General features: G+C 43.5%; 1 protein-coding gene across 2 annotated transcripts in view; it reads left to right on the top strand.

Moving 5' to 3' along the window:
* Positions 1-26,098, top strand: part of SNX29 (sorting nexin 29) — a 534,000-nt gene that overhangs the window by 4,916 nt on the left and 502,986 nt on the right. For both annotated transcript variants that reach the window (XM_072753833.1, XM_072753832.1), the window contains exons 2-3: positions 14,288-14,352; positions 16,467-16,519. In XM_072753833.1, the coding sequence (XP_072609934.1) occupies positions 14,288-14,352; positions 16,467-16,519 (118 nt within the window). The remainder of the gene's footprint in view (positions 1-14,287; positions 14,353-16,466; positions 16,520-26,098) is intronic.

The raw sequence follows: 26,098 nt of genomic DNA, 5'->3' as shown, positions 1-26,098 counted from the left end.
GGTTTCTCATTCTCCCTCCCCTTAGCCCCAGGCAACCATCAATCTACCCTATCTTGGATTTATTTATTTGGGATATTTCATATAGATTGAATCATATAATATGTAGCTTTTTTGCATCTGGCTCTTTTCACTAAGTATCTTGCTTCTAAGCTTCATCATATTGTAGCATGTTACTATACTTATTACATTTTGTATTTGAATAATATTTCATTGTATAGAGATTCTACATTTTATTTAACCATTTGGCAGTTGATGGACATTTGACTTGTTTCCACTTTCTGGCTCCTCTGCATATTGCTGCTGTGAACATTCACTTACAAATTTCTGTGTGGGCATGTGTTTTCATTTCTCTGGGGTTGATATCTAAGAGTAGAATTGCTGGCTTCATTTGAGGAGCTGTCAGACTGTTTTCCAAAGTGGCTGCACCAATTTCCATTCCCACCATCTCTGTATGAAGGTTCTGGTTTCTTCACATCCTTGCCAACTGTCTTTTTGATTATGGCCATTGTAGTGGGTGTGAAGTGGTATCTTTATGTGGTTTTGATTTGCATTTCCTTAATGGTCTGTGATGTTCAGCATCTTTCCATGTGCTTATTGGCTATTTGTGTATATCTTTGGAGAAATGTTTGTTCAGATCCTTTGTCCATTTTTAAATTGGGTTTTTGTTGTTGAGCTGTAAGAATTCTATATAATTTCTGGATAAAAAAATTTCTGGATACAAATCCCTTAGATATATCGTTGACAAAAATTTTCCATTTTTTTTTTTTACTTTCTCAATTGTATTCTTTGAAGACAAAACATTTTTTTTTTTTTAAAGGAATGAGTTCCCCTTTTATCTCTCTCTTTTTACCACTCACAGTTTTTGTTGAAGGAAATAGTTCATCCTGTTACAGGATAGACAATTTGTGGGATTTTGCTGACTGCAACCTTCTGGTGTGGTTTGACATGTTTCTCAGTCTCTTGTATTTCCTATAAAGTGTCAATTAGAGTCTGCTGTATTTTGTAGTTGAAAATGTTTGAGTAGAGTCAGAGGTCAGATGGTTTCAAGGCCAAGCGCATTAAGTGCAAATAACCAGGAAGTGGAATGCCTAGGTAATGCATACACAAGATAAATGAGTATCCTGAGGCCAGAAACAACTCAGATGACCATTAACAGGGGAGATGATGTGCATATGTGGTATGGTCACATGATGGAAAACCTCAAACGTTAAAAGGAATAAAATGGATTTCTGCACATCACAGTGGCTGTATCTCAACATTAACCTCTAAAAAGCAGTGCACAGAATTATGCTAAAATACATACCTTGATGCATATTAAAACATGCATGTGAAACAATGTTTGCAGATTCACATATGTGTGTAGAAGCAAACAAATTGGAGGAAGGATACTTGCTGAAGGTGAGCAGCTGTCTTAGGATGATAGCAGTCATGATTTGTTTCTTTTTAAAGAATCCAGTAGGTAGGAATACTTGACTACCAGCCTCTACAAGCTAAGGAATTATGAATTTCAGCTAATGCTTTTGCTCTTACTTAGAAGGTTTCAGAACTTGAAGGGTTGGAAAGTCATTAGCATTCTCAGGCACTGTCTTTCCTAAGACTTTATATTTGAAGGTCCTTGATGCTCATTTCCATCAGTAACTAGTCTGTCAGGAACCTTTAAGTTAAAAACCCTGTTTCAGGAGTGGGGAAAGCTTGACCCAGAGAGGTCAATTAATTTTTAGGAACAGTCAAGCTCTAGCGGCCTTATAGACCAGAGTTTGGTGCTTAGTGGGTAATTTACTGCTGTTTCTTGCCTGATGTTTGTGTGTATTTTAGCAGCTTTATCTTATTTTTCTGGAATGTTGAGGGTCATGGTTTTCTCTTTGGCATTGACTGGGTCCTTTCCAGCAGTAGCTTGTGTTTGGTATAAAGAATCAGCTGAAGCGAGTAAATGGAAAAAAGGATGTTTGTGGTTTTCATTCAAAGCAGAAAAAGTGATGATATCAACTTTTTTTTTTTTCCTCCTAATGAAGGCACTGTGTTGATCTGTTGTGGCAGATTGTAAGAAGAAAGTGTTCTACTGTCAGCAAATATTTGACCATGTCCAATGCTAGTTAAGTGGCAGTGGACTGAATCTCATTGACATCACTTCTCCTACTTTCTTGTTACAACCAGTAAGGAGTATGTATGGTTTTTAGAGCTCTTAAAATGTGAAACCCAAATCTGACATTTTATGGACTTCTCTGAATTCTGGCAATGTGAACATAATTCCAGATAAAGCACCTTCCATCCTGCCACCATCTTGTCTATATGTAGGCCATGAATTCTCAATGGGAGTGAAAATTGGTTCTCGAGGGAGAAAGAAATTTTAATCTTGTGTGTAAAGCACAGATACACATGCAGTATGTAAACAGGCAATATACTTGTGATGTTAAAATTTCACGGAGAGGATGATTAAAAAAAAAAAAAGTCTGAAAAGGATCCTAAGGGGAAGGTAATGAGGAAAAGGTTGAGAAACAGTGGTATGAACTGAAGTAATTTTGCCATTACCATATAAACTTGCATTTTGCTTTCATCCTTAGCATTTTAGGGTAATGCCACATTGCTATGTGGTCTTCATATTGATCGCTTTTACAGACTTCATAATCCATCATTAATCCATTGTTTTACATGTAGTATAATTTTTAAATTATTTGATTCTATTTTTGGAAAATGAGCTTATTTTACCCCTTTCCTTTTTAGTGGACGTTTTTGTTTAAGGTAGGTTTCCTTCCTTTAGATTGATACGTCTTTAGGATGATTTTTCTAAAATAGCTGTAACATGAAAGTGTTGATAGTTCTTGATTGTTCTGGCTTTCGAAGTGATTGTAGTAGTTTACAGTGCTGCTGGTAGGAGAGAGGACTCTAGTGGCAACAGAGCCTGGCTATAAATTCAGGATTCAACATTCAGCAGACATTTACTGAATGATGGTTTGGTGTTTCTTCTATCACTTAGCAGAGGGCTGTACTGTTGGCTTCTGTCAAAGCACATTGAATGAACATACCAAAAAATGTTTGGTTGGAGTAATGAATGAGTTAGCCAGGACTCTTCAGTTGCATGTGGCAGAGTAGAAGCTGATTTCGAAAAATTGGAGTTTAAAGCATCTTGTAATCGAATGTCTAGGGATAGTGCTGTCTTCAGGCTCAGTTGCATCCAGGTGCTTAGTGAGTCATAAGGACTACCTTTTTGGTCAATTTGAAACTCTGCTTTCCTCTCTGTTGGCTCCGTCCTCCAGCAGCCTGTGCTTCATGGAGGCAAGATGGCTACCAGCAGCTTTGGGTCTCATCCTACAATGTAGCAACACCTGAGCCAAGAGTGGGCCTCTTTCCCAGTTGCTCCAGCAAAAGTCCTGAGGCTGACTCACAGCAGTCTGGCCGGCTGTGTGGTCATCCTGGAACCCATCACTGTGGCTCTGGTCAGCCAGGTCTGGATCGCATGCCCAGTCCAGAGCCCAAGGGTGGCGTCCGACTTGTTGTCTGGATAGAGGATGAACTGAATGGGGAGGGCTGTTATAATTTTGAATGGAACAGTCAGGGAAGGCCTCACAGGGAAGGTGAGGTGTGAGCAGAGACCTGAGGGAAGGAAGGGTGACTCTTGGGTCTTTCAACTGAGCAGCTGAAAAGGGTAAGAATTGCCCCTCACTGAGGTGGGAAAGTCTGTGGAACATCAGTGTTGGGTGTGGGGTATAGCAGTTTGAGGCCCTCAGGGGAGTGAGGACTCTTTCCCAGGCCCTAACTTCTGCGTGCCCATCCTGGAGCTCTTTAGAGGCCTGGCGGTGGTGCCTTCTCTGTTCTCACTGCCCCACTCTGCTGGGCCCATGCTCCCAGGCTTCCTACTTGGAGGGAACCTTGCCCACCAAATCTTATTTTTCCTTGCTTGCATCTGCATGTTTTGGGATCTGACCTTTCTTCCTCCATCTTAAAAAAAAAAAAAAAAAAGCACACAAACCCCAAATCCCAAAACGACATTAAAGATTATTGTGAAAACATGGAATATCCCTATCAATATACCTCCCTAGAACATCAAATATTTAGATTTTTAGGTATTCCACTTCTGTCTTTGCTCAGTGCATATGCATTTTACATAATTGCCTTGAGTCTACATCTCAATTAGTGTTTTCACTTAGTTACAGCATTTATCCATTTGCCTTCCTGTCACAATTATTTAAAAAGCCTGCATAACATTCCACCAAATGGATATGCCGTTGTAGGAAAAGAAAGTAAATTCCATTTACAATGTTCTAGGTTGGAATTGGCATACGTTTTCTGTAAAGACCCAGATAGTAAATAATTTCTCCTTTGTGGGCCATCTGGTCTCTGTCCCAACCACTCATCCCCGTTGTTGTAGCATAAAGTAGCACATGCAATCAATAAAAGAAAAGATGTGGCTGTGTTCCAATAAAACTTTATTTAGAAGAAGAGGCAGCAGCTGGATTTGGTTTGTGTGCTGCCCCCCGTTCCAGAACACTACCGGAAAAATCTGTGTGCCCGTGATACTGTGTTTCGGCAGTCATTGGGGTGTAGTGGAAAAAAGTTTAGACTCAGACAATCCTGGATTTAACTCCCCATGGAAGAGCCTGAGCATGTTATTGAGCTTCTTTGGCTCTGGATTCCCTCATCAGAAAATGGAAATAAAAGCAAGTGATGAACATATAGTGCCTTATAGAGAACCTGGAGGTTGGAGGGCCTGGTGAAATAGTCCCTTATTCCTTTTTTCATCCTCCCCTCCCTCCCCTTCAGTTTAGTGGCCAAGGTGTCAGGAAGGTATTTTGATATTTTGGTAACTTTTTGTATGTGTTGCCATGTTGCCTTTCAGAATCCACTGCACTGGCATGTTGTTAGCAGCAGTGTGTGCGTATTTCCCTACAGGTTTACCAGCATTAAATGTTTCTTGGTGAATTGAGTAGTTATATAATGGTAACATGTGGCAGCTAATTTAGTGGGTTTATAATTTGCATTTCTCCAGCCATGAGGGAAGATACACTTTTCCTTCAAAATGCTTGCACAGTGCCATTTTAGTGTTTTTCTAAGCAGAGATTGGCGAACTGTGCTGGCCACCTGTTTTGTGAATAAAGTTTTATTGGAATACAGGCACATCCATTCATTGACTGTTGTTTATGGCTGCGTACACTCTACAATGGCAGAATTGAGTGGCCGTGACAGAGATCTTATGGTTTGCAAAGCCTAAAATATTTACCATTTGTTATGTACAGCAAATGTTTGCTGAGCCCTGCTCCAGAGTAAATGCTTTGCCCATTGATAAATATGCTGTTGACTTGGTCTTTGATCTTAGACCTCACAAGGCCAATGAGGCTATCTATCTCCTTTAAAGCAGAGCCTGCTTCTTTCCATTGTGTGGTGGTGGACAGTCTGTCTTTTTGTCCTGGCCCAGCTGTGCCACTTGACCCCACAGTACAGAGAACTAGTGCCTTGACTTTGGGGAAGAATAAAGTCTGTATTATTTGTTTATGTACAAATGCTGAGCAGACAAAGCTGCTGCTTCCCTCAGCCCATTACACACACCCACAAGGCTGAGGCTGCTTCTGTGTCCTGGCTCATTCTGGTCCTCTCCATTTAAAGCGGACACTTTGGGGAGCCACAGAATCTAACTCCAGAGCCTTGATTCAGCAATTGTTGAGTTCCTTCTGTAAGCAGGGGTGTATTATCGCTGGTTCCACTCAATCTTGGATAGGAATGAGGAGCAGGTTTATGATTCCCCATAATCCTTTCTGTACGGATTATACTAGGGGTGTGGTATGGTTGGAGGGTCACAGGAGCACTCCATAGAGAACAGTTTATTTTGCCTGTGACAGGAAGGTTTCTCATGGAAAGTGACGCTTGGGCCAGCCACTATGAAGTTGGTTTGTCTTCCTGGGCCCTTTGCAAAGGGATCCCTGCATGGAAGTTGAGCTGCCAGAGGTTAGCCTACTAGCCTTTCGGGCGTTGGCAGGCCTGGGCATTGTGGTAAAGTGTTGGGGCACTGTTCCTGGGGCAAGTGATTTGTGTCTCCAAACCTCAGTTCCTTTGTCTGTTATGATGTTGCTGCCAACACCCATCTTACAGTTAGATAAGTATAATTAGGTGCCAGTTAATATGAAAATCTAAGTTTCTGTCTTCTCTTGAAAAACCAGAAGATGGGGCAACCGCTAGCTGGGGTTGCTGTGAGGTGTGATCTGCTTGAGCCTAGTAGCAGCTGCTGTTTCTACAGAGACATCCCCTCAGCTTCCTCAGTCCCTACTTCTGCCCACAGCACTCATTTCCATTCTCTTCCTGACCCTGTTGGAGTGGGAGTGAGGGTGTGTGTGCATGTGTAGGGGCAGGAGGAGATCTGATCTTGGTTGTGTACATGCCTCTGGCCTATACAAGGCCACCTTTCGTGCCTACTCCCTTCGTTTCTGTTTTGGACTGGTGGTGGGGTTTTGGGGATGGTAGAAATTAAACAACAAAACAACAGCACTAAACTCACAGTTGGGCTGAGAGCTCTAAGTATCTTGTATGCCTGCAGATGTGACTGAGCATGAATTCTAGCAGTGAGCACAAGTTATGGTGTACCTGTCCCATGCAAGGCTCTTGCAAGGTGTGGGCTCTTGGTATAGGATGAGGGAAGGTAGGAACATGATTGAGGTGTGGGTCTTGGCTACAGTATCCTGTGGACCCCTAACAGGTAACCATCTTACTGCTTACTGGGTGGCCATAAAGTCTGCAAACGGAGATACTATTGTTTTAATTTTCAAAACCTCTGTCTGATTAATTCTGCTAGGGCAGTGGTGGGTCCCATAGGGTAAATCCAGCCCAAGGCCTGTTTTTGTAAACAGCTATGCTCTTTCATTAATGTGTTGTCTGTGGCTGCTTTTGAGATATAAGAGCAGAATTGATTAGTTGGGGCCATATGACCCACAAGGCCTAAAATATTTATTATCTGGCTCTTTACAGAAAACATTTGCTAACCCCTGGCCTAGGGCATGTTAAAGGTACAGGTTTAGTCAGGGAAAACCAGAAATATAGATCATGTGATACAACCCACGGCATGCTTAGGACTTGATAGAAACACAGTGTTAACTGCAGTTCTGCAGGATGTTTTGAGGGAACAAATAACAGAATATCATTGAGTGTATCATGTATTTGTTACATAATATCAGTAAGTCATTTGCTGCCACCTGTGCTTCCAGATGTTATGGCTGCTGTGTAGATAATCAATGCAGGGTGAAGGTGATGCGGGCAGAAGGGCGCCGGGCCAGAGCCCAGAAAGGTAGTCATAGCAGGGGTGGCTCTCCCGGATAGCCTGGTGGCCCCAGTTAAGGCAGAGCTGGCCAGGGCAGCAGAGAAATGGGGTTGCAGCTGAAAGGGCATGTGGGTACAGGCATGGCTTTTAGTAAACTTGGGGGAGGTATTACGACATCCTCGTGTGCTATAAGGGTTGCTTACATGAGAAGAACAAACTAACTGAGGGACAGTTGCTGGAGTGTGTCCTTGAGCAGAAGAGAGGAGACGGGATTCAGAGCACGAGTGGAGGTTCAAGTTATTTAGCTTCTAAAAGCCTTAGTTCATCAGCTCTGAAATGAGACAATCACATGTACTTTAGGGCAGAATTTCCTAATTGCAGCACTACTTGACGTTTTGGACCAGATAATCCTCTGTTGCAGGGACTGTCTTGTGCACTGGAGAAGGTATAGCAGCATCCCTGGCCTCCACCCACTCCATGCCAGAAATACCTGCAGACGTTGCCAAATGTCCCATTGGTGGGGGCAAAATCACCCCAGTTGAGATCACTTATCTATACCCACCCCTCGTAGGGCTTCTCATAACTACATCTTCCTGGACTCCCGTTATTTGAATGTGCCTGTTATTCCCTGCTAGTAGCCCCATGATGCAGAAGTTAGGGACCCCCCTCAGTGTAAACAGAAATATGGAAGAGAAGTGAGCCTGGGGGCTGGGTGCTATCTGGAGTCCTCTTGTCTCCACTCTGCTCCCTCCCCAGGGCAAATCCTGTCTCTTTTTGGCTTGGAATGTGCTCTGGGCCAATATCTGTCTATGTCAGCCCTTCCCATAAAAACATTTTTTATTGAACTGAAATTAACATAACATAAAAGCATTTATGTTTTTAATGCCGTTAAAAACCACGGATCATTGCTCAATTGTAGGACTAACAGTTATTATAACAACCGTCTTTTTTTTTTTTTATAACAACCATCTTAAGGTGAACATTTCAATGGCATTTAGTACATTCATGATGTTCTGTGACCACCATCTCTGTCTAGTTCCAAAAGATTTCATCCCCCCAAAGGGAGACCCTGTTCCCATTAAGTCATTGTGTTGTATCTGTGTGGATTTACCTCTTCTGGTCCTTCCCATTTTTTTTAAAGCGCAGCTCAAGTTCCTGCTTTTTCAGTGAGCCTCCCTGGCCCCAGCAGAATGGCAGTGTGGAGCATGGTAGAGGGAGCACTGGCCTAAGAGTCAGGCGGACCATGGTCTTAACCTTTGATGTACTGCTTGCTTAGCTGTATGACCTTGAGCAGAATTCCTGGCATGCAGTGGCACCCAAAGAATATTGCCTTTTTCTTTCCTTCCTTGAACCTGCTTCGTACATTGCAAGGATTAGCCATCAACCAGAGAAATACCTGGCATGACTTTACTCCTGCCACTGCATAGAGAGGTAGGGAAATACCACAGTTGAAGTGTGTATGTGACCTTAATCAGATGACCTAACGTCCTCTGTGGGTGGCAACCATATTTACCTTGATCTCCAGGGTTGTTGCAAGGATTAGAGAAGGAATAAACATGGAGTTCCTAATGCCTCTTGCTTGTTCCCCCCACCCCACACCCGCCCCAGATGCCATGGACCCTTTTTTACTTTTATTCCGCCCAGTGCAGCAAGCACAGAGTCCTGGACTGGGTAGCTTCCTTTTGGTTTAGAGAGAAAGCCAATTGAAAGCATGTCTTAGAGCCAGAGGTCTTACCCTCTGGGATATAGGGTTGCCAACAACAACAACAACAACAACAACAAGACGTGCCTCATATAAGCTAGGCACTATTCTAGGTGCACAATCGACATTTAATAAACCTAGGAGGTGCAAAGGGGGTGAGTAACTTACTTGCCCATGGTCACATAGCCCAGGGTGAGGATTTGAATTTGGGCTATCCCATTTTTAAGTCTTGTCTGTCTCCCTAGGAGGTGATGGAAGGCTGGAGGTTTATGCTGAAAAGTAATGTAGGATCCTAAGGATTCTAAACATTAAAGACGACAGGGATGCTCATGATTGATTTTTCACACGCACTTGTGTCTTCTGAGTTAGAGCCGCAGGAGATCACTGCATTTTTTTGATGGGTTTGTAGCCCCCTGGGGGTACTCCCTGGGGTAGCTTTATATTTTCTTTTTTTTTAGCTTTCTATTTTCTATTTTCATTTGGATGGTGCCCTAACAAGGAATGCAAAAGAAGCCTGTTCAGGCTCATCTGGTTAGTAGTGTGGACTCAGGGCTGCCCTTGGAAAAGGAAGAGAGCAGGAAGACTGGGGCTTCCTTCACAGAAAATCACAGAAAAATCAGTGGGGCTGTGATTGCAGATTTGTTGCAAAGCTGGAGAGCCAGCAAGATTTAGCAGACGGCCAACGCTGGAGCTAGTGGACTTGAAATGGAATCCTTCCTTGAGTACTTTCCGTGGGAGTAGCCTTGCATGCTCCAGGCTGAGCCTCAGTGCTCTGGGGAATGGAGCTACCTTTCCCATGACACTAAGGATTGTCAGTCACTTAATGGCTTTCCCCACAGTTGAAGACCAGTAGGTGGGCATTGCCTCCCTGCTTCCCTCCGGTGGTTACAGCATTTGAGACAGAGGGGACAGAGAATCTTCTTGACCAGGGCAGGGGTGCTTATTCTTCTCTTGGTCACTGGAAGAAGGCAGGAAGATGGCAGGAAAGACACTGGTAGCGTAGATTGCTCTGTTTGCCTGTCTTCATGGGGGCCCCATGTTCCAGACTGCAGAGCTAGGAACAGCACCATCTCATGCAGAAACTGGTGCCTAGAGAAGGGAAGTGACTGTCCCTGTCACATGGCCAGCAAGCAGCTCTGCCGGGATGAGAACTCATGATGTCTTGTGACTTCCAACTGGTGCTCCTTCCATTGCTCTTTATGACCATGGCCCCCTGGGCACCTCCTGTAGTGCATACGTGCTCCCAATGCTGCCTGTACTCCTTCCACCCCTGCTTCCCCCCACCCTGCTTCTCTGAATCCCCAGTTAGGGCCAGGATGGTCTCACTCAAGTATCCTTCTCGCCTGCAGAGCATTTGCAGCCAGGGAGGGTGAGTGGAGGGCTGAGGCCTGCGTGAGGCCTGCACAACCTCAGATTGTTTCTCTGTCATGAATGGGCTTTTCTTCCCACCACAAAGAGAGGCTTTGCGAGGTAAAGCGGAGGAGGCTGCCAGTACCTTCTCTGAGTGGTGGGTCAAGATAATATAGGAAAGATCCAGGATCATCATGCATATCAGGAACGGTAGGGTGCAACATTCTCCCTGAACCAGCAGCATCAGCAGCATCCGGGAGCTAGTGAGAAACACTGAATCTCAGGCCCCACCCAGACCTGCTGAATCAGAACCTGTCTGTAACAAGAGCCCGGGAGATTTTGTGTGAACATGGAAGCTTGAGAATCACTGCACTAAAAATGATCAGTAATGAGATGATGGAGATTTTTATTTTCTTTGTGCAGGTTTTCCTGATTTATAGTTATTTTTTTTACATGAATTTTTTTATCATGGTAAAATACAGGTAAGAAAATTCACCATCTTAACCACTTTTAGGTGTACAGTACAGTGATATTAAATATATTCACACTTTTGTGCAGCCATCAGCACCATCCATCCCCTTGACTCTTTCCATTTTGTAAAACTGAAATTCTGTCCCCATTAACACTAATTCCCCATCTTCCTCTCTCTCCAGTTCCTGGAAACCACCACCATACTTTCCCTTTCTGTAGTTTTGATTACTTCTTATAAGTAGAATCATGCAGTATTTATCTTTTGGGGGACTGACTTATTTGAGTTAGTCTAATGTCCTTAAGTTTCATTCCATGTAGCATAGTTCAGAATTTCCTTCCTTTTTAAGGCTGAATAATAGTGCATTGTGTGGCTAGACCCCGTTTTGCTTAGCTGTCTGTCCATTACACTTGGGTTGCTTTCACATCTTAGCTACCACTGATGCTGCTGCTGCGAACATGGGTGTACAATGTCTCTTCAAGATCCTGCTTTAAATTCTTTTAGGTGTCTACCCAGATGTGGAATTGCTGGGTCATATGGTCATTTGATCACATAAATTACTTTCATGATAAAAAGGATAACAAAGGCATTTCAGAGTGGAAAACTTTGTCAGGTTTCCAGCTAGCATTGCCCAAGGGCAGGTAGCGTTGTTGGATGCAGGACTTGGAAGAAGGAAGAGAGAAAGCCTGACTTGTCCATCCCGGTGTTAGAGAAGAGCAGAAGCCATACCTTCTGCTAAACAAAAAAGTAGGATTGACAGCTAGACATAAGTATCAAGAGAGATGTTTGGGGGCTTTGGGTGCAGGGGGGGCGGTGTTTTCAACCATCCTGAATGACACTTTGGCATACTTGTGTGGTGGGAATGATGTGTAGTACATCCTTACTCAAAACCCCTCCAGAGAAAAATAACCATGACACCATTTAGGAAGACACTTATCACCGTGTGTCCGTGGAGTGTCTATTCTGTGTTTTTTTTCTGTGGGCCCGGGGTGAAGCAGGAGCCTTGTGTGGTGACCCCAACACAGACTTGAGGGACATGGTCTTGAGTAAGGATCACGATTCTACCAATTAGTATTCAAATTAGAATAAAACCTGTTGTTTTGGTTCACAAGGCCCTTTGTGACTGGCCTCTGCCTGCCTGTCTGATCTTTCCTTCCTCTTTTTTGCTCTTTGCTCAAGTTGTAGCAGACTTCTTCCTTCTGGTCCTGGAAGACTAGAAGCCAAGCTTGTTCCTGCCTCTGGGCATCCACCCTGGCTATATACCCTGCCTGGAACACTGGAATCCCATGTCTTTCCGGGGTTCCTCCTCTTTATAAAGGGCCCAGCCCACATGTCACCTGCAGAGAGGCCTTCCATCACTGCTCTGGTGAACAGGACCCTCTTGCTTCCTCCCTGTCTCATCACCCCATTTGGTTTTTCTTCTCAGTATGACTCTGACATCATCTCAGTTTAGGTTTACTTAAGTGCAATTTCTTTCTTCCCTAAGAGGATCTTTTCTCCATGAGAGAATGTTTCTTCTATATGACTTCACTCCTGTGTCCTGAGCACTTAGCACATTGCCTAGGACACAGTTGAAGTTAAATAAGTACCGAGTGGGTCAGTGCACGTTTGCTGTGCTCCGTGGACTTCATTTTCCCCATCTGCAGTGTGAAAATCCTAATACTTATAGGGTGGTTGTAGGAATTACAGGATGTAACACATGCAGAGTACTATTTTGTGTCTGGTGTGCAGGAAGTACTCAACACGTGGTCAGAGTTGTTATCAACTGAGTGGCCCTGACATAATTTGGATGACTCACTGATCATCTCTGATGTGATGCCCTGCTGGGACTCCCTGGCAAAGCCCATGGTAAATTGCCCAAGAGAAAAGCAGCTTGGTGGCACTTTAAGGCCTGTGGTGTGGGGCATCTGTTCTTGTACCTCTGAATTTGATTCTTTTTTTTTTAAATTTGATTCTCCCTTGAAATAACTATGTTCTCTGGAGCATCATAATACATAGCTGTGTCTCTGTTGATTGGAATCCCCAGGTCTCCTCTGGGGCATCAGATGTAGCTCTCTAGCAGTCTGCTTGGTGCTTTGAAGTGTCCCTGCCTCAGACATTTTCATTTTATTTATTTATTTATTTTAAAGATTTTATTTATTTATTAATTCATGAGAGACACAGAGAAAGAGGCAGAGACACAGGCAGAGACACAAGCAGGCTCCATGCAGGGAGCCTAATGTGGGATTCGATCCTAGGGCCCCAGGATCACACCCTGAGCCAAAGGCAGATGCTCAACCACTGAGCCACCCAGGCATCCCCCCTCAGACATTTTTAAAAAAGATTATTTATTTATTTACTCATGAGAGACACAGAGAGAGAGAGGCAGAGACACAGGCAGAGGGAGAAGCACGCTCCATGCTGGGAGCCTGATGCGGGACATGATCCTGGGACTCCAGGAACATGCCCTGGGCCAGAGGCAGGCGCTAAACTGCTGAGCCACCCAAGGATCCCCTCCCTCAGACATTTTTTTTTTTTATTTATTTTTTTTTTTCCCTCAGACATTTTTAAATGGAAGTTAAGCATATACCATGTGTATCAGCTAGGAATGCTTTTGGTTGCAAGTAACAGCCTGGTGTATAGTGGTTGAAGCAAATGGGGTTATTTGCTGTATGAGAGGTGGGAGATTTCTAGTATTGGTTCAGCAGTGAAATGACATCAGGGCTGGTGTCTCTGTGAGTCTCTTGGCCTTCCCTCCTGGCTTGTTGCTTTGTGGTTGCATGGTGCTACTCTGGCTAACCCCAGTGTGTTTATGATGAAGGCGTGAAGGATGGAAGAAAGAATGAAACCATTAACATGTATTCTTCTATCAGGAAGGCATGGTTTCCCCAGAGCCCTCCCAGTGTCCTGCTTATATCTCGTTAGCTAGAACTTCTTAAGGTCACTTAAGAAAGAGGCTGAGAAAAGGAGTAAACTTTTCAGCTTGTAGTACAGGAGGTGGCATGGGGAAAAGATGTTGGAGCTGATGGTGAGGTCAGCCAATGGGTATTGCCTGCCATACTAGGGGAACCTGTATTGTAAGTTAGACTGTTGGTTCTCAACCGGGGGGTGTTTTGTCCCCCATAGGACATTTGGTAGTATCTGGAGACATTTTTTGTTGCCACATCTTGGGTGTGTGTATGTGCTAAGGGTATCTGGTGCATAGAGCCCAGGGATGCGACTAGACATCCTGCAGTTCACAGGGCAGCCCCACCACAGAGAATTATCTGGCCCAAATGTCAATAGCGCCAAGATTGAGAAACCTGAATTAGACCATTCCAGACACATTCTTCAGGTGTGGGGAACATGAATTTAGCTGCTTTCCTGTGATGTAGCAACAGGCAACTGGCCAAACTTCACTGTAATGATGTAGATTACTGGTGTCTGTTCTTGTTGATTTCATTACAGAGGAGGCTGATGCCAGTTGGGGACAGCCACATACTATGTGGCAGAGTCTTGGTAGAGGGCTCTTGCCACAGAGAACTAATGAAGCCTCATTGCATTTTAGGACCACAGAACAATGACCTGAAAAGACAGTTTCTGCTGGAGCGTCTGCTGGATGCAGTGAAACAGGTAAGAAGAAAGCTCTCATTTGACTTTGAGGTCAGGAAACAGTGTCAGGCCATCCATGTCCAAGTCATCTCTGCCCTTTCATGTGCATGACTTACTCCCTCTTTCCATCTGGGAGCAGTGAGGCTCACGGTGTTCCCCAGAGAGTGACAGAGCAAGGGAGGGCAGTTGGAAGTAGTGACTTTCTAATGCCTTTGGAAGACCCCATCCTTCATGATGTCCCTTTGAGAAAGGCATTGCTGTTGGTTTCAAAGTCTCACTTCCAAGCAGTTGTGTTTTAGGGCAAGTCTTCTGGGTGCTGAGGTGGTGGCTGGAGTTGGCACCCTGTGGGCACGAGAACAGAGACGGGACGAATGAAGCCATGCCCAGGGTCGCGTGGGTCCTGCAGGTGGGCTCTGCTCCGGTTGCTTCATGCTGTTCTTGATATCCAGTTTTTAGCAGGTGTGAATGCAGGCTTTGGCGTGAGCCCGGCTTGGGTGTGCTTGCCCGTGCCTACCAGATGTGCATCGTGTAGTATGCATGTGTCAGCCACGAGCCCAGCTCCCTGTGAAGCTTCTCATTTTATCCTTCTGACCCCCCAATGAGATGGTTCCTGTGATGGTTTCCATTTTATCGACAAAGAAACGGAAGCTCAGAAAGGTCCAGTAATTCACTTAAGGAGCTATAGGTCATGAGTAGCTATAGGTCATGAGTGGCTATGACCCAGTGCTGGGAATTCTAGGTAGCTCACATTTTGGAAGGTGTAACTGTCAATCATATGCATGCAGTCCCAATATGGGGAGATAAATACTTTCATAGGGATATGTGTCAAGTGTTAAAGTGAACCCAGAGAACTTGGTATCTCCCAAGCCTCTAGGCATCCTGGTAGGGTATGTGGTGGAGAAGACACAGACTCAGGCGAAGCTGGAGTCCAATACCAGCTTCATCTTCAAGGCTGTGTGTGTTGAGGCAACTCCACCTAGTCTCTCTGAGCCTCCCTCTTCTCTGTCATCGGGTCACTGCCTCTAGAGAGCTGTTGAGAGGGTTGCATTTGTTAAAATAGGTAAAGGGCTCAGCAGTAAATACAGAGCCCACGTTATTTGTTTCTTTGTCCTGGAAGTGGGGAAATATAATGGGAACATAAAGTAGATGTGGAGCCACTTTCAGCATAGCTGTTGAACAGAAATAAATTGGAGCCTATGCCCAGAGCTGCTATTGCTATTGTTGTTGTTGTTATGACTTGGGGGGATGAAAGCGTTGCACATAGACCTTTTTAAGGTCAATTTTATTGAGGTATAATGGAGGCATGCAATAAAATACACTAATTTTAAGTGTGCAGTTCTTTGAGTTTTGACAAATATATCATTTATAATCATTCATTCATTCATTCATTCATTCATTCATTCATTCACTGGAGAATATGCTCTGGAACCTTGCAAGCCTGCTACCCACAGTGGAGATTCCACACCTTTAAAAGAGAGTAGTGGCTACTGCTGATGGCAGCACGGTATTCTGAATTGAATGATATATAACTAAAAATGGTGAAAATGGTAAACTTCACATATTCTATTTTTTTTCCACAATTAAAGAAAAAATGATGGTTTGCTTTTATTTGTATCCACCCTGGATGAAATGTCATTTGGCACAACCAGATGACATGGTTGAAGCTTGAGTCATGCTGCCATAATTTTATTGCCAGTCATAACAACTTTGGGGCCCTTTCCAGAGGCACCCATCATCAGATTTGTGGAAGTTTTAATTGTGCCTTGTGGAGCTCTTGTTCAGACAGTCAGCTGCTGACATACAGAAGCAGCTTCCTAGACGATGTACACAAGGCTGTGTGCTTTTTTTTTCCTCTTGGTGTTGTTTTCCCACTAGCTCCACTGTACAAGGGGGAGATAAGGGCTTCCTGTAAGCGGTGGCTGGAAGGCCAGGGTGTCTACTATCTCTCTCTTTTTTTTTTGGGGGGGTGTCTACTATCTCATGTCTTGGCTTGACACCATGGCATGGGGACACCCTGACTCGGCACCTAGAGTTCCTGGCCCTGTGTGTCTCATGATCCTGAAATCCTGTGTGGGCTGTTTGTGATGTTTGAGTGTCCCATCCTGTTGATCTCAGTGGCTTCTTTTTCCATGCAGTGCCAGATCCGCTTTGGAGGGAGAAAGGAGATCGCCTCAGATTCTGACAGCAGGTAAAGACATTGCTTCTAAAACCATTTACTGTCAAGGTGGAAAAGGTGGCCAGAGATGACTAGCTTCTGCATTCCGTTTCTGCAGCCAAGTGGTGCGGTGATTCAGTTTGGGTGATTGTAGACCACCTATGCAGTGACTACATGTTTAGAGTATTTGCAGCTTCCTGTAATACTCCCTCCTTCTAGTAGTCCATTCTGAAGGAATTACCTGAAATACCTTTCTGCATAAAGTTATTTTCAGGGTAATTGATAATGATGGGAACTCAGAAATTGAAATGCTCAGCAGGTGGGAGATGCTTAAAAAAGTTCAGTGCCTTAGTAGAATGGAATGTTATGTAGCCATTAAAATTGATGTCCATATAGCATTTGTTTTAAGTAGAGAAATGCACATGTAGTAATTTATAAATTACATTTTTAGTTAAAATAAAAAGAGCAAGATACAAAAGTATGTGGATGCAGAATGATGTTAAACCACCACTCTGGTGGAAAATGTACCAGAATGTGAACAGATGTAATCCTGGGGTTGAGAATATTGGGAATCCTTACACTTTCTGATATTTTTCATATTTTATACTGTGATTGTGTGTTTCTTTTATAATTAAAAAAAAGTCTAAAAATTGCCATTGACCTCCATGACCCAGTAAGGGCTGATGTAATTGCATAAGCTTCTCACATTGACTGGGAGGAGACGAAAATGTTTTGGCAAAGGTAAGAGACACATAGGCATTTACTTTGTGAAGTCATTCAGGGCTGATTCATGGTGGCAGGAGGAATGTTCCAGCAAAGGAAGGGAAGGGAAGGGAACTCACTTGCTCAGCATTCATCTCATCCTGGAGACTGGCTGCGGCCCCCACCCTCTCACCCCACCCCTCCCAGTGGAGCCAGTCCCTTGTCTGTCTGTCCTTTCAGACCCATGTCTGCGATTCTTTACCAGCTACCAGCAAAGCATGTAGTGCTACGTTTTAATAGAGCTTCAGGGACTGTTTGAAACTGGTGCAGATTTAAAACATTACTCTTCCCTTATTCTATCTCTTTTTTACCTGGTTTTTCTCCCACACTTAGCACCAACTAACAGACTATATGTTAAGCTTTTTTATTTTGTTGATTTCTGTCTCCATGTGTCACAATGTCAGTGCTGTGCAGGCAGGGGTGTTTGCTGTCTTATTCACTGATGTACCCCAGTGTCTGAAAGCATGGAGAAGGTGTCTGGGTGAGCATGTGCATTGCACTGTGCTATAGTCAGGTGTTTAAATATCTGTGTCACCATGAGGCTTGTGAGCCTTGAGGGCAGAGGGGTCACTCTTCTAGTTTGTATTTCTTAGGGTTTTGCACAAACATTTCCTTCCTGTCACACATTTGCTCCTGAACATTTGCTTGTGGCATCAGATCATTAGACTGATGTACTGCATTAGTTTTTCATGAGGCTCTACTATGGGACCTGGCCCTGGTCAGCACAGGGGTCCTGATTTGGGGATGCAAGGTCCACCTGCATCAGAATCATCTGAGAGGCTTACTAATCAATAATGCAGTTCTCCATCCCCTTCTGACTTCCTGCGTGGGTGCACATGAGCATGTGCAGGTGTGTGTGTGTGTGTGTGTGTGTGTGTGCATGTGTATGAGTATGTGGATTCAGGACTTCTTCCTCACTTTTTTTTTTTTTTTCATAATTGTCTGGTTCTTTTCCTGAGAGAGGGAATCCATCTCTAAATGTTAGATTAATGTGTTCTTATATAATAGAATTTACTACTAAGATTTTTATTAGGTATAATATTCTGTCTTATAGTAGAAGTTAAAAAGGTAATTCCTTCAATGAGAAAGGTAGTTTATGGCTAAAAGGAGTGTGCTGCTTCATATTAATAATCATAGTTACTGCTTCTTAAGGCTTCTGTCCCTCATTATTCATGTTGACACTTCAGGATAGCTCCGAGAGAAGTGGTGGTGTTATTCCTTCTTTACAGATGAGAAAACAGACTCAGAAGTTGGATAACTCAGTGTAGGTTAGACATGTGAGAAAGTTAGACTTGCAAGTGGGACCTTAGTTTCTAGGGCTTCAATGTCTATTCTTCCCATGTTATATTACATTTAGTGATTTTGTTGGTTTTGAAGCTAGGTTTAAGAAACATAGCTTTTCCCTAACTTTGAGGGTTCCTTCTCAGTAACAGAGTCTTGGTCTTATCTTTGAAATATGTTTGGGTAAATGTGGCACCACCTTCATATATATAGCAAAGGCCACATCATTGTCCTTATTCCTTGAGAAAGCTTAACCTCAAGAGGGAATGTCTGTGAATGTTTTGTTGTGGGGTCTGAACACATAGTGGGTCTCCTCCACCAATGACAAATGGCCCCGCACCAGAAGTGATATCAAATGTATTCTCTTCTCTCCAGCTCTTCTGCTATCACCTTGTCCCAGTCACCACATCTCTCTCAGGACAGCTGCCATAGACTGTTTTCCTTCTGGTCCTGCTTCCTCTGCACACAGAGACTTCTGCAGAATGTGGATGCCTTCCTGTCTCTCTCCCACGGAGAGCCTTCCCTTTCTTCCCTTTGCTCTGTGGAAAAAGACTCACATCCCTAACAGCCTCTCTCTCTCTTTGCTCCAGCTACCGTGGTCTGGCCTTTTCTGTTTTTCTTTTCTAGTTTTTAAAGTCTTTTAATAATTTTCAGGGAAATCTTAAGACCCCTGACACCAATTCTTCCCCTACCCCCAAGTCCTCTGGGACTGTTTTCCTTGCTCTATACCATGGATCAGCAAATATTTATATTTGTTCCTTGTCATTCTTGGCACTGAGCTCTAAAGCCCCTGAAATTCCCAAAGTCATAAAAGCCATAAAGGTGTATTCTGTTATGCTAATGCAGTGACTTTTAGAAAGTCCCAAAGGTTGGGGGCCGGTTACCAGGAGAACCAGCCCTGTGATTAGAGGGTTGGAACTTTCCTTCCCAGCACCCCCCACTCCAAGGAGAGGGATGGAGATGGAGTTCAATTGCTAAAGGCCAATGATTTAATCAATTCTGCCTATGTAATGAAGCCTCCGTAAAAACCTAAAACGATGGGGTTCTGAAAGCTTCCAGGTTGGTGTACCTGTGGAGGTACGGGGAGAGAGGTGTTCCTGGGAAGGGCATGGAAGCTCCATGTTCTTTTACCTTACCTAGCCCTATGCATTTCTTCCATCTGGCTGTTCCTGAGTTACATCCTTTTATAAGAAACCTGTAATCTAGTATGTAAAATACTTCCTTGAGTTCTGTGAGCCACTCTGGCAAATTAACCCACAGAGGAGGTTGTAGGAATCTTTGAGATATGTAGCCAGTCAATCAGAAGTACAGGTGATAACCTGAGCTTGCCAACAGCATCTGAAGCGGTGTGGGATGTGTGTAGTCGTGTAGAACTGAGGTCTTAACCTGTGGGGTCTAATGCTGTCTCCAGGTAGGTAGTGTCAGAATTGAGTTGAGTTGTAAGACACCCAGGACACCCAGTTGGTGTCAGAGAAAATTGCTTGGTGGTGTGGGGAAAACCCACACATCTGAATAGGTGATCAGAATGAGATCTACCTTGCCAGTTGGGAGAATTAAATCAGATACTGTGTGTGAAAGTGCCAGACATGTAGGTGTTAATTTCACTCCACAGGGACCGATATCTGGCGGGGACAGTCATCACTCAGCTGTGACTCCTGCCCATGCTGCCTACTGATGGAGGTAGTAGTCTGCAAATAGAAGGGCAAAAGTGAATTAGTGAGCCTTGTCAATGTTCTCTTTTGCTCTAGGAGGAACTGAAGATGGAAGATTTCTTTCCATGTAACTCCGGGTATAGTTCTCGGTCCCATTTGGAAAATGGAGCTCTTTAGATGTGTCTCTTCAGCCCCATCATTCTCCTGCAGGAAGTTAAGAACCAGTGTCTACTAAGATACGATGAATATTTGGAAGGGTTTTTTTCTTAAAAGGCCAAGTGTTATCTTTGAATTCCATTTTATTATTTTTTTTAAAAGATTTTATTTATTCATGAGAGACACAGACAGAGAGAGAGGCAGAGACACAGGCAGAGAGAGAAGCAGGCTCCATGCAGGGAGCCCAATGTGGTACTTGATCTCTGGTCTCCAGGATCACACCCTGGACTGAAGGTGGCGCTAAACCGCTGAGCCACCCAGACTGCCCTGAATGCCATTTTAAATTTACTGCCTTAGGCAAACTTCTAGTCATGACTGGAAGTGTTGGCCTATGGTCACAACTAGATTCTATCTAGATGGTTGGATGAACATCAGTAGGAGCCTTTGAAAGGGTAGTCCACAGGTGTTTCTGCCAAGGCTGTTTGGTAACAAGCAATAGAAATCTACTCCAGTTTAGGATGTTGTGATCTTATAGAGTTGATGGCAGGCCAGGTTTGAAAACAGGAAGGGGTCAAGACAACTTTAGAAATCTCCTAAGCTGGAAATGGGGGCTCAGAAATGGTCTAGCAAGAATGGAGGTCTAGTTAAGGTTCTGCAGCGGGAGTGACTCTCTCATTCTGTTCAAGGTTGACATTCCAGGGAGAAACACCTGATTGGCCAATCTCAGGTCACATGGCCATTTCCTGGCCACCAGCAGAAGGAGCTTCCTGGGACCACACTGGCTTGTGTAGTGCAAGAAGTCTATCCCAAGACAAGATCCAATGAGGAAGAAATAAACCTTCAGATGAAATCTGAGTGCTGTGATGAAGGTGGCTATTATGAACACAGGCTGGCTACAGTGCCCAACATTTGCCACTTGTTGCTCCTGTACTGTAGTGACCATCTTTCTTAGGACAGTACTATGTGGTTTAAAAATGTTCGGGTCTATGTCAACAGCCTCATTTGATCCTTGCAATGACCCTGAGGTGTAGACCAGCAGAAAGGGGAATGATTTTTCACTTTTACTGGTGTAGAAACTTGGAGGTTGGCCATTTATGCAGCATTAATTTAGTATCTAGTACACATTGGTGCTAGGGGCACAGATTTTGGTTGGATGGGTCACGTGGTTTATGGGTAGTGGAGCAGGACTGGAGTCAGACTTCATATTCCTGGAGTGGTCCTCATTATCTGACATTATAACTCCTCTTGTTTTTCTAATACAATTTCCCCAAATGAGAAATTTCTATCACTGCAAGTGCTTAACATTATTTTTAATATTAAATGTCATTGCATTAGATTCCTTTCAGTTGCCCAGTGGCTCAGTGGTTCACCCTTCCTTTTTCAATCTCAATGATACTGGTGGTGAGACTTGGTTTGGCCTTAATGTGAGGTTGAATTAAATGAAATTGCTGATATTTGATCCTTTTGACCTACAAAAACAGTAACATCCTATGGTTCAAAGTGGTCTGTCTCCAACCACCTCCTCCTCTTGAAACAGAGGCTTCAGTCTCAGTCTCCCTCTGGCTGAGGGGCCGAGCCAGGATTTAATACTTTATTTTAATTACATTTTCATTTACTCTGTAGGGCCCATGATGCTGGCTTTCCATTTGCAATAGTGATAGTTTTCCCTTTTAAAACAGACTTCTTTGGGCAGCCCGGGTGGCTCAGTGGCTTAGCGCCTGCCTTCGGCCCGGGGTGTGATCCTCGAGTCCCGGGATCGAGTTCCGCATTGGGCTCCCTGCATGGAGCCTGCTCCTCCCTCTGCCTGTGTCTCTACCTTTCTCTCTGTCTCTCAGGAATAAATAAATAAAATCTTAAATAAATAAAAAAGACTTCACTTTATTTTATTATTTTATTTTATTTATTTTTATTGGAGTTCAATTTGCCAACATATAGCATAATACCCAGTGCTCATCGCATCAAGTGCCCCCCTCAGTGCTCGTCACCCAGTCATCCCCAACCCCCGCCCACCTCCCCTTCCACCACCCCTTGTTCATTTCCCAGAGTTAGGAGTCTCTCATGTTCTGTCTCCCTCTCTGATATTTCCCACTCATTTTTTCTCGTTTCCCCGTTATTCCCTTTCACTATTTTTTATATTCCCCAAATGAATGAGACCATATAATGTTCGTCCTTCTCTGATTGACTTATTTCACTCAGCATAATACCCTCTAGTTCCATCCACGTCAAAGCAAATGGTGGGTGTTTGTTGTTTCTTTTTTTTTTTTTTTTTTTTTTTTTAATTAATTTTTATTGGTGTTCAATTTACCAACATACAGAAAAACACCCAGTGCTCATCCCGTCAAGTGTCCACCTCAGTGCCCGTCACCCATTCCCCTCCAACACCCGCCCTCCTCCCCCTGTTTGTCGTTTCTAATGGCTGGGTAATATTCCATTGTATACATAGACCACATCTTCTTTATCCATTCATCTTTCGATGGACACCGAGGCTCCTTCCACAGTTTGGCTATTGTGGACATTGCTGCTATAAACATCGGGGTGCAGGTGTCCCGGCGTTTCATTGCATCTGTATCTTTGGGGTAAATCCCCAGCAGTGCAATTGCTGGGTTGTAGGGCAGATCTATTTTTAACTCTTTGAGGAACCTGCACACAGTTTTCCAGAGTGGCTGCACCAGTTCACATTCCCACCAACAGTGCAAGAGGGTTCCCCTTTCTCCACATCCTTTCTAACATTTGTTGTTTCCTGTCTTGTTAATTTTCCCCATTCTCACTGGTGTGAGGTGGTATCTCATTGTGGTTTTGATTTGTATTTCTCTGATGGCAAGTGATGCGGAGCATTTCCTCATGTGCTTGTTGGCCATGTCTATGTCTTCCTCTGTGAGATTTCTGTTCGTGTCTTTTGCCCATTTCATGATTGGATTGTTTGTTTCTTTGCTGTTGAGTTTAATAAGTTCTTTATAGATCTTGGATACTAGCCCTTTCTCTGATATGTCACTTGCAAATGTCTTCTCCCATTTTGTAGGCTGCCTTTTAGTTTTGTTGACTGTTTCTTTTGCTGTGCAAATATCATTCTCAATGGGGAAACACTGGGAGCCTTTCCCCTAAGATCAGGAACAAGACGGATGTCCACTCTCACCACTGTTATTCAACATAGTACTAGAAGTCCTAGCCTCAGCAATCAGGCAACAAAAAGAAAAGGCATTAAAATTGGCAAAGAAGAAGTCAAACTCTTCTTCGCAGATGACATGATACTGTGCATAGAAAACCCAAAAGATTCCACCCCAAGATTGCTAGAACTCATACAGCAATTTGGCAGTGTGGCAGGATACAAAATTAAAGCCCAGAAGTCAGTGGCATTTCTATACACTAACAATGAGGCTGAAGAAAGAGAAATTAAGGAGTCAATCCCATTTACTATTGCACCCAAAAGCATAAGATACCTAGGAATAAACCTAACCAAAGAGGTAAAGGATCTATGCCCTAAAAACTACAGAACACTTCTGAAAGAAATTGAGGAAGACACAAAAAGATGGAAAAATATTCCATGCTTATGGATTGGAAGAATTAATATTGTGAAAATGTCCATGCTACCCAGGGCAATTTACACATTTAAGGCAATCCCTATCAAAATACCATGGACTTTCTTCAGAGAGTTGGAACAAATCATCTTAAAATTTGTGTGGAATCAGAAAAGACCCTGAATAGCCAGGGGAATATTAAAAAAGAAAACCATAGCTGGGGGCATCACAATGCCAGATTTCAGGTTGTACTACAAAGCTGTGGTCATCAAGACAGTGTGGTACTGGCACAAAAACAGACACATAGATCAATGGAACAGAATAGAGAATCCAGAAGTGGACCCTCAGCTTTATGGTCAACTAATATTTGACAAAGGAGGAAAGACTACCCAGTGGAAAAAAAGACAGTCTCTTCAATAAATGGTGCTGGGAAAATTGGACATCCACATGCAGAAGAATGAAACTGGACCATTCTCTTACACCATACACAAAGATGAACTCAAAATGGATGAAAGATCTAAATGTGAGACAAGATTCCATCAAAATCCTAGAGGAGAACATAGGCAACACCCTTTTTGAACTTGGCCACAGCAACTTCTTGCAAGATACATCCATGAAGGCAAGAGAAACAAAAACAAAAATGAACTATTGGGACTTCATCAAGATAAGAAGCTTTTGCAAAACAGACTTCTTTACGTGGAAAATGTGAGCCAAACTCAGGACAGACAGGTCAGGAAGGGTACCCATCCTCAGATGTAACAAAAGTTGCCCAGTTCTTTATGGCAGATGAAATCTGGGAAGGAGCTCTGGCTGGTCCAGTGTGAAGCTGGTGTGTGGCGTTTGGGTCTACATGATACATAGCACTGTTCGACTAACAACAGAAATGCAAAATGTGAGAATGTGGAGATTTGTTTGATATTTTGAGATTACACAGCAAGATGCAACAGTCCTTGCGTGAAGTGTCACACACTGGGAAATTAGAGGCAGGGCTTGTTTCAACAGATTCTGTCCTTAGAAACCTCCCCAGGAGGAAGTGGGGGCAGCCACTGGGCTCTGAAATGCTTGTGTTTCTCCTCACCCCTCTCTGTTGGAATCCTCTGCTCTGTGTTCCCCTAAGAACAATGACCCTTTCTTGTGCTTCATTAAAATTATTCTGCGTACTGTCAGTCATGCTGGCCTACAGAGAGACCATAACATATTTTTGAATAATTTGCCTACTAGAAATAGTGGCTCAAGAACTCAGCAGGCACTGGAGGTTACCTCAAGGGGTAGATAAGTTATTCTTCCACAAAAGCATCTTCTTCCACGTGAAATTACAGAGCACAATCTGGAAGCTTTCCCTTGGAATTATAAACAGCAGCCCAAACTTCGGGGTGGCAGGATGTGCATGGGACTTGGAGCTCAGAGTTTGAATCATGGTGTTGTCAGTCCCGAATCATGTTGGTCTGTGGGCAGGTTTTGACTTTCTTGTGCCCTGATACCTTCATCTGTAAGTGGGTACAGTTGTAATCACTTGGTAGAGCTGTGAGTTAGTTTATGTGTAGCCTTTTGAATAGGGCCTTAGCAACTAGTAAGTTTCCAGAAATTGTTAGCTATTGTTATTGTCACTATAATTTTATGTAAAGTGTCTCGACACTTGGTAAATATTCTCTGCACAGTGGGTCTCTTTGCCATTATGGCGGGGAGCGGGGGACAATGAATTGGCTTCAGGTTGTGTCTCAGAACATTTAGGAATTGTACATTTTTGTGACCGTTTAGTGACTATGTCAGAAGAAGCCAGAGAGGAGCTTTCTTCTCCTTTCCAAGCTTACCAGGGAAAAGTGATTTGTTTTGATGACTTTTCTTTACCTATGAGGAATTAGAAACATTTCTGAACTTTTCAGAGAGCTTCAAAATTAAACCAGCTGCACTTTGCTGTTCCCTAGTGTTATTCTTAGCATAGTTGAAAACTGTCATATGTATTTCCTCTGGACACTTATGAAACCAAATGGCTTTTTCAGGCATTCCTTTTCCTCTTTTACATGTCTTTGGATGTTCATCATGTGATTTTTGTCTTTAGTTTTTCACTGGTTTCTTACCAGCCCATTAGTTTGAGACGTTGACTAGATATGATATGGCACTCAAGTAGCCATAATCTAAGAAATGATACCCTAGTGGATCAAGTTCAAACACCTCCCCAAGACAGTAAGAGAGGAACCTCCTGACTTTGCAGACCATCTCCCAACACATACAACACATCCACGATC

The sequence above is a fragment of the Vulpes vulpes genome, chromosome 3, assembly GCF_048418805.1.
Source record: "Vulpes vulpes isolate BD-2025 chromosome 3, VulVul3, whole genome shotgun sequence".
Taxonomy (NCBI): Eukaryota; Metazoa; Chordata; class Mammalia; order Carnivora; family Canidae; genus Vulpes; species Vulpes vulpes.
This window is presented reverse-complemented; position numbering and strand designations above follow the sequence as displayed.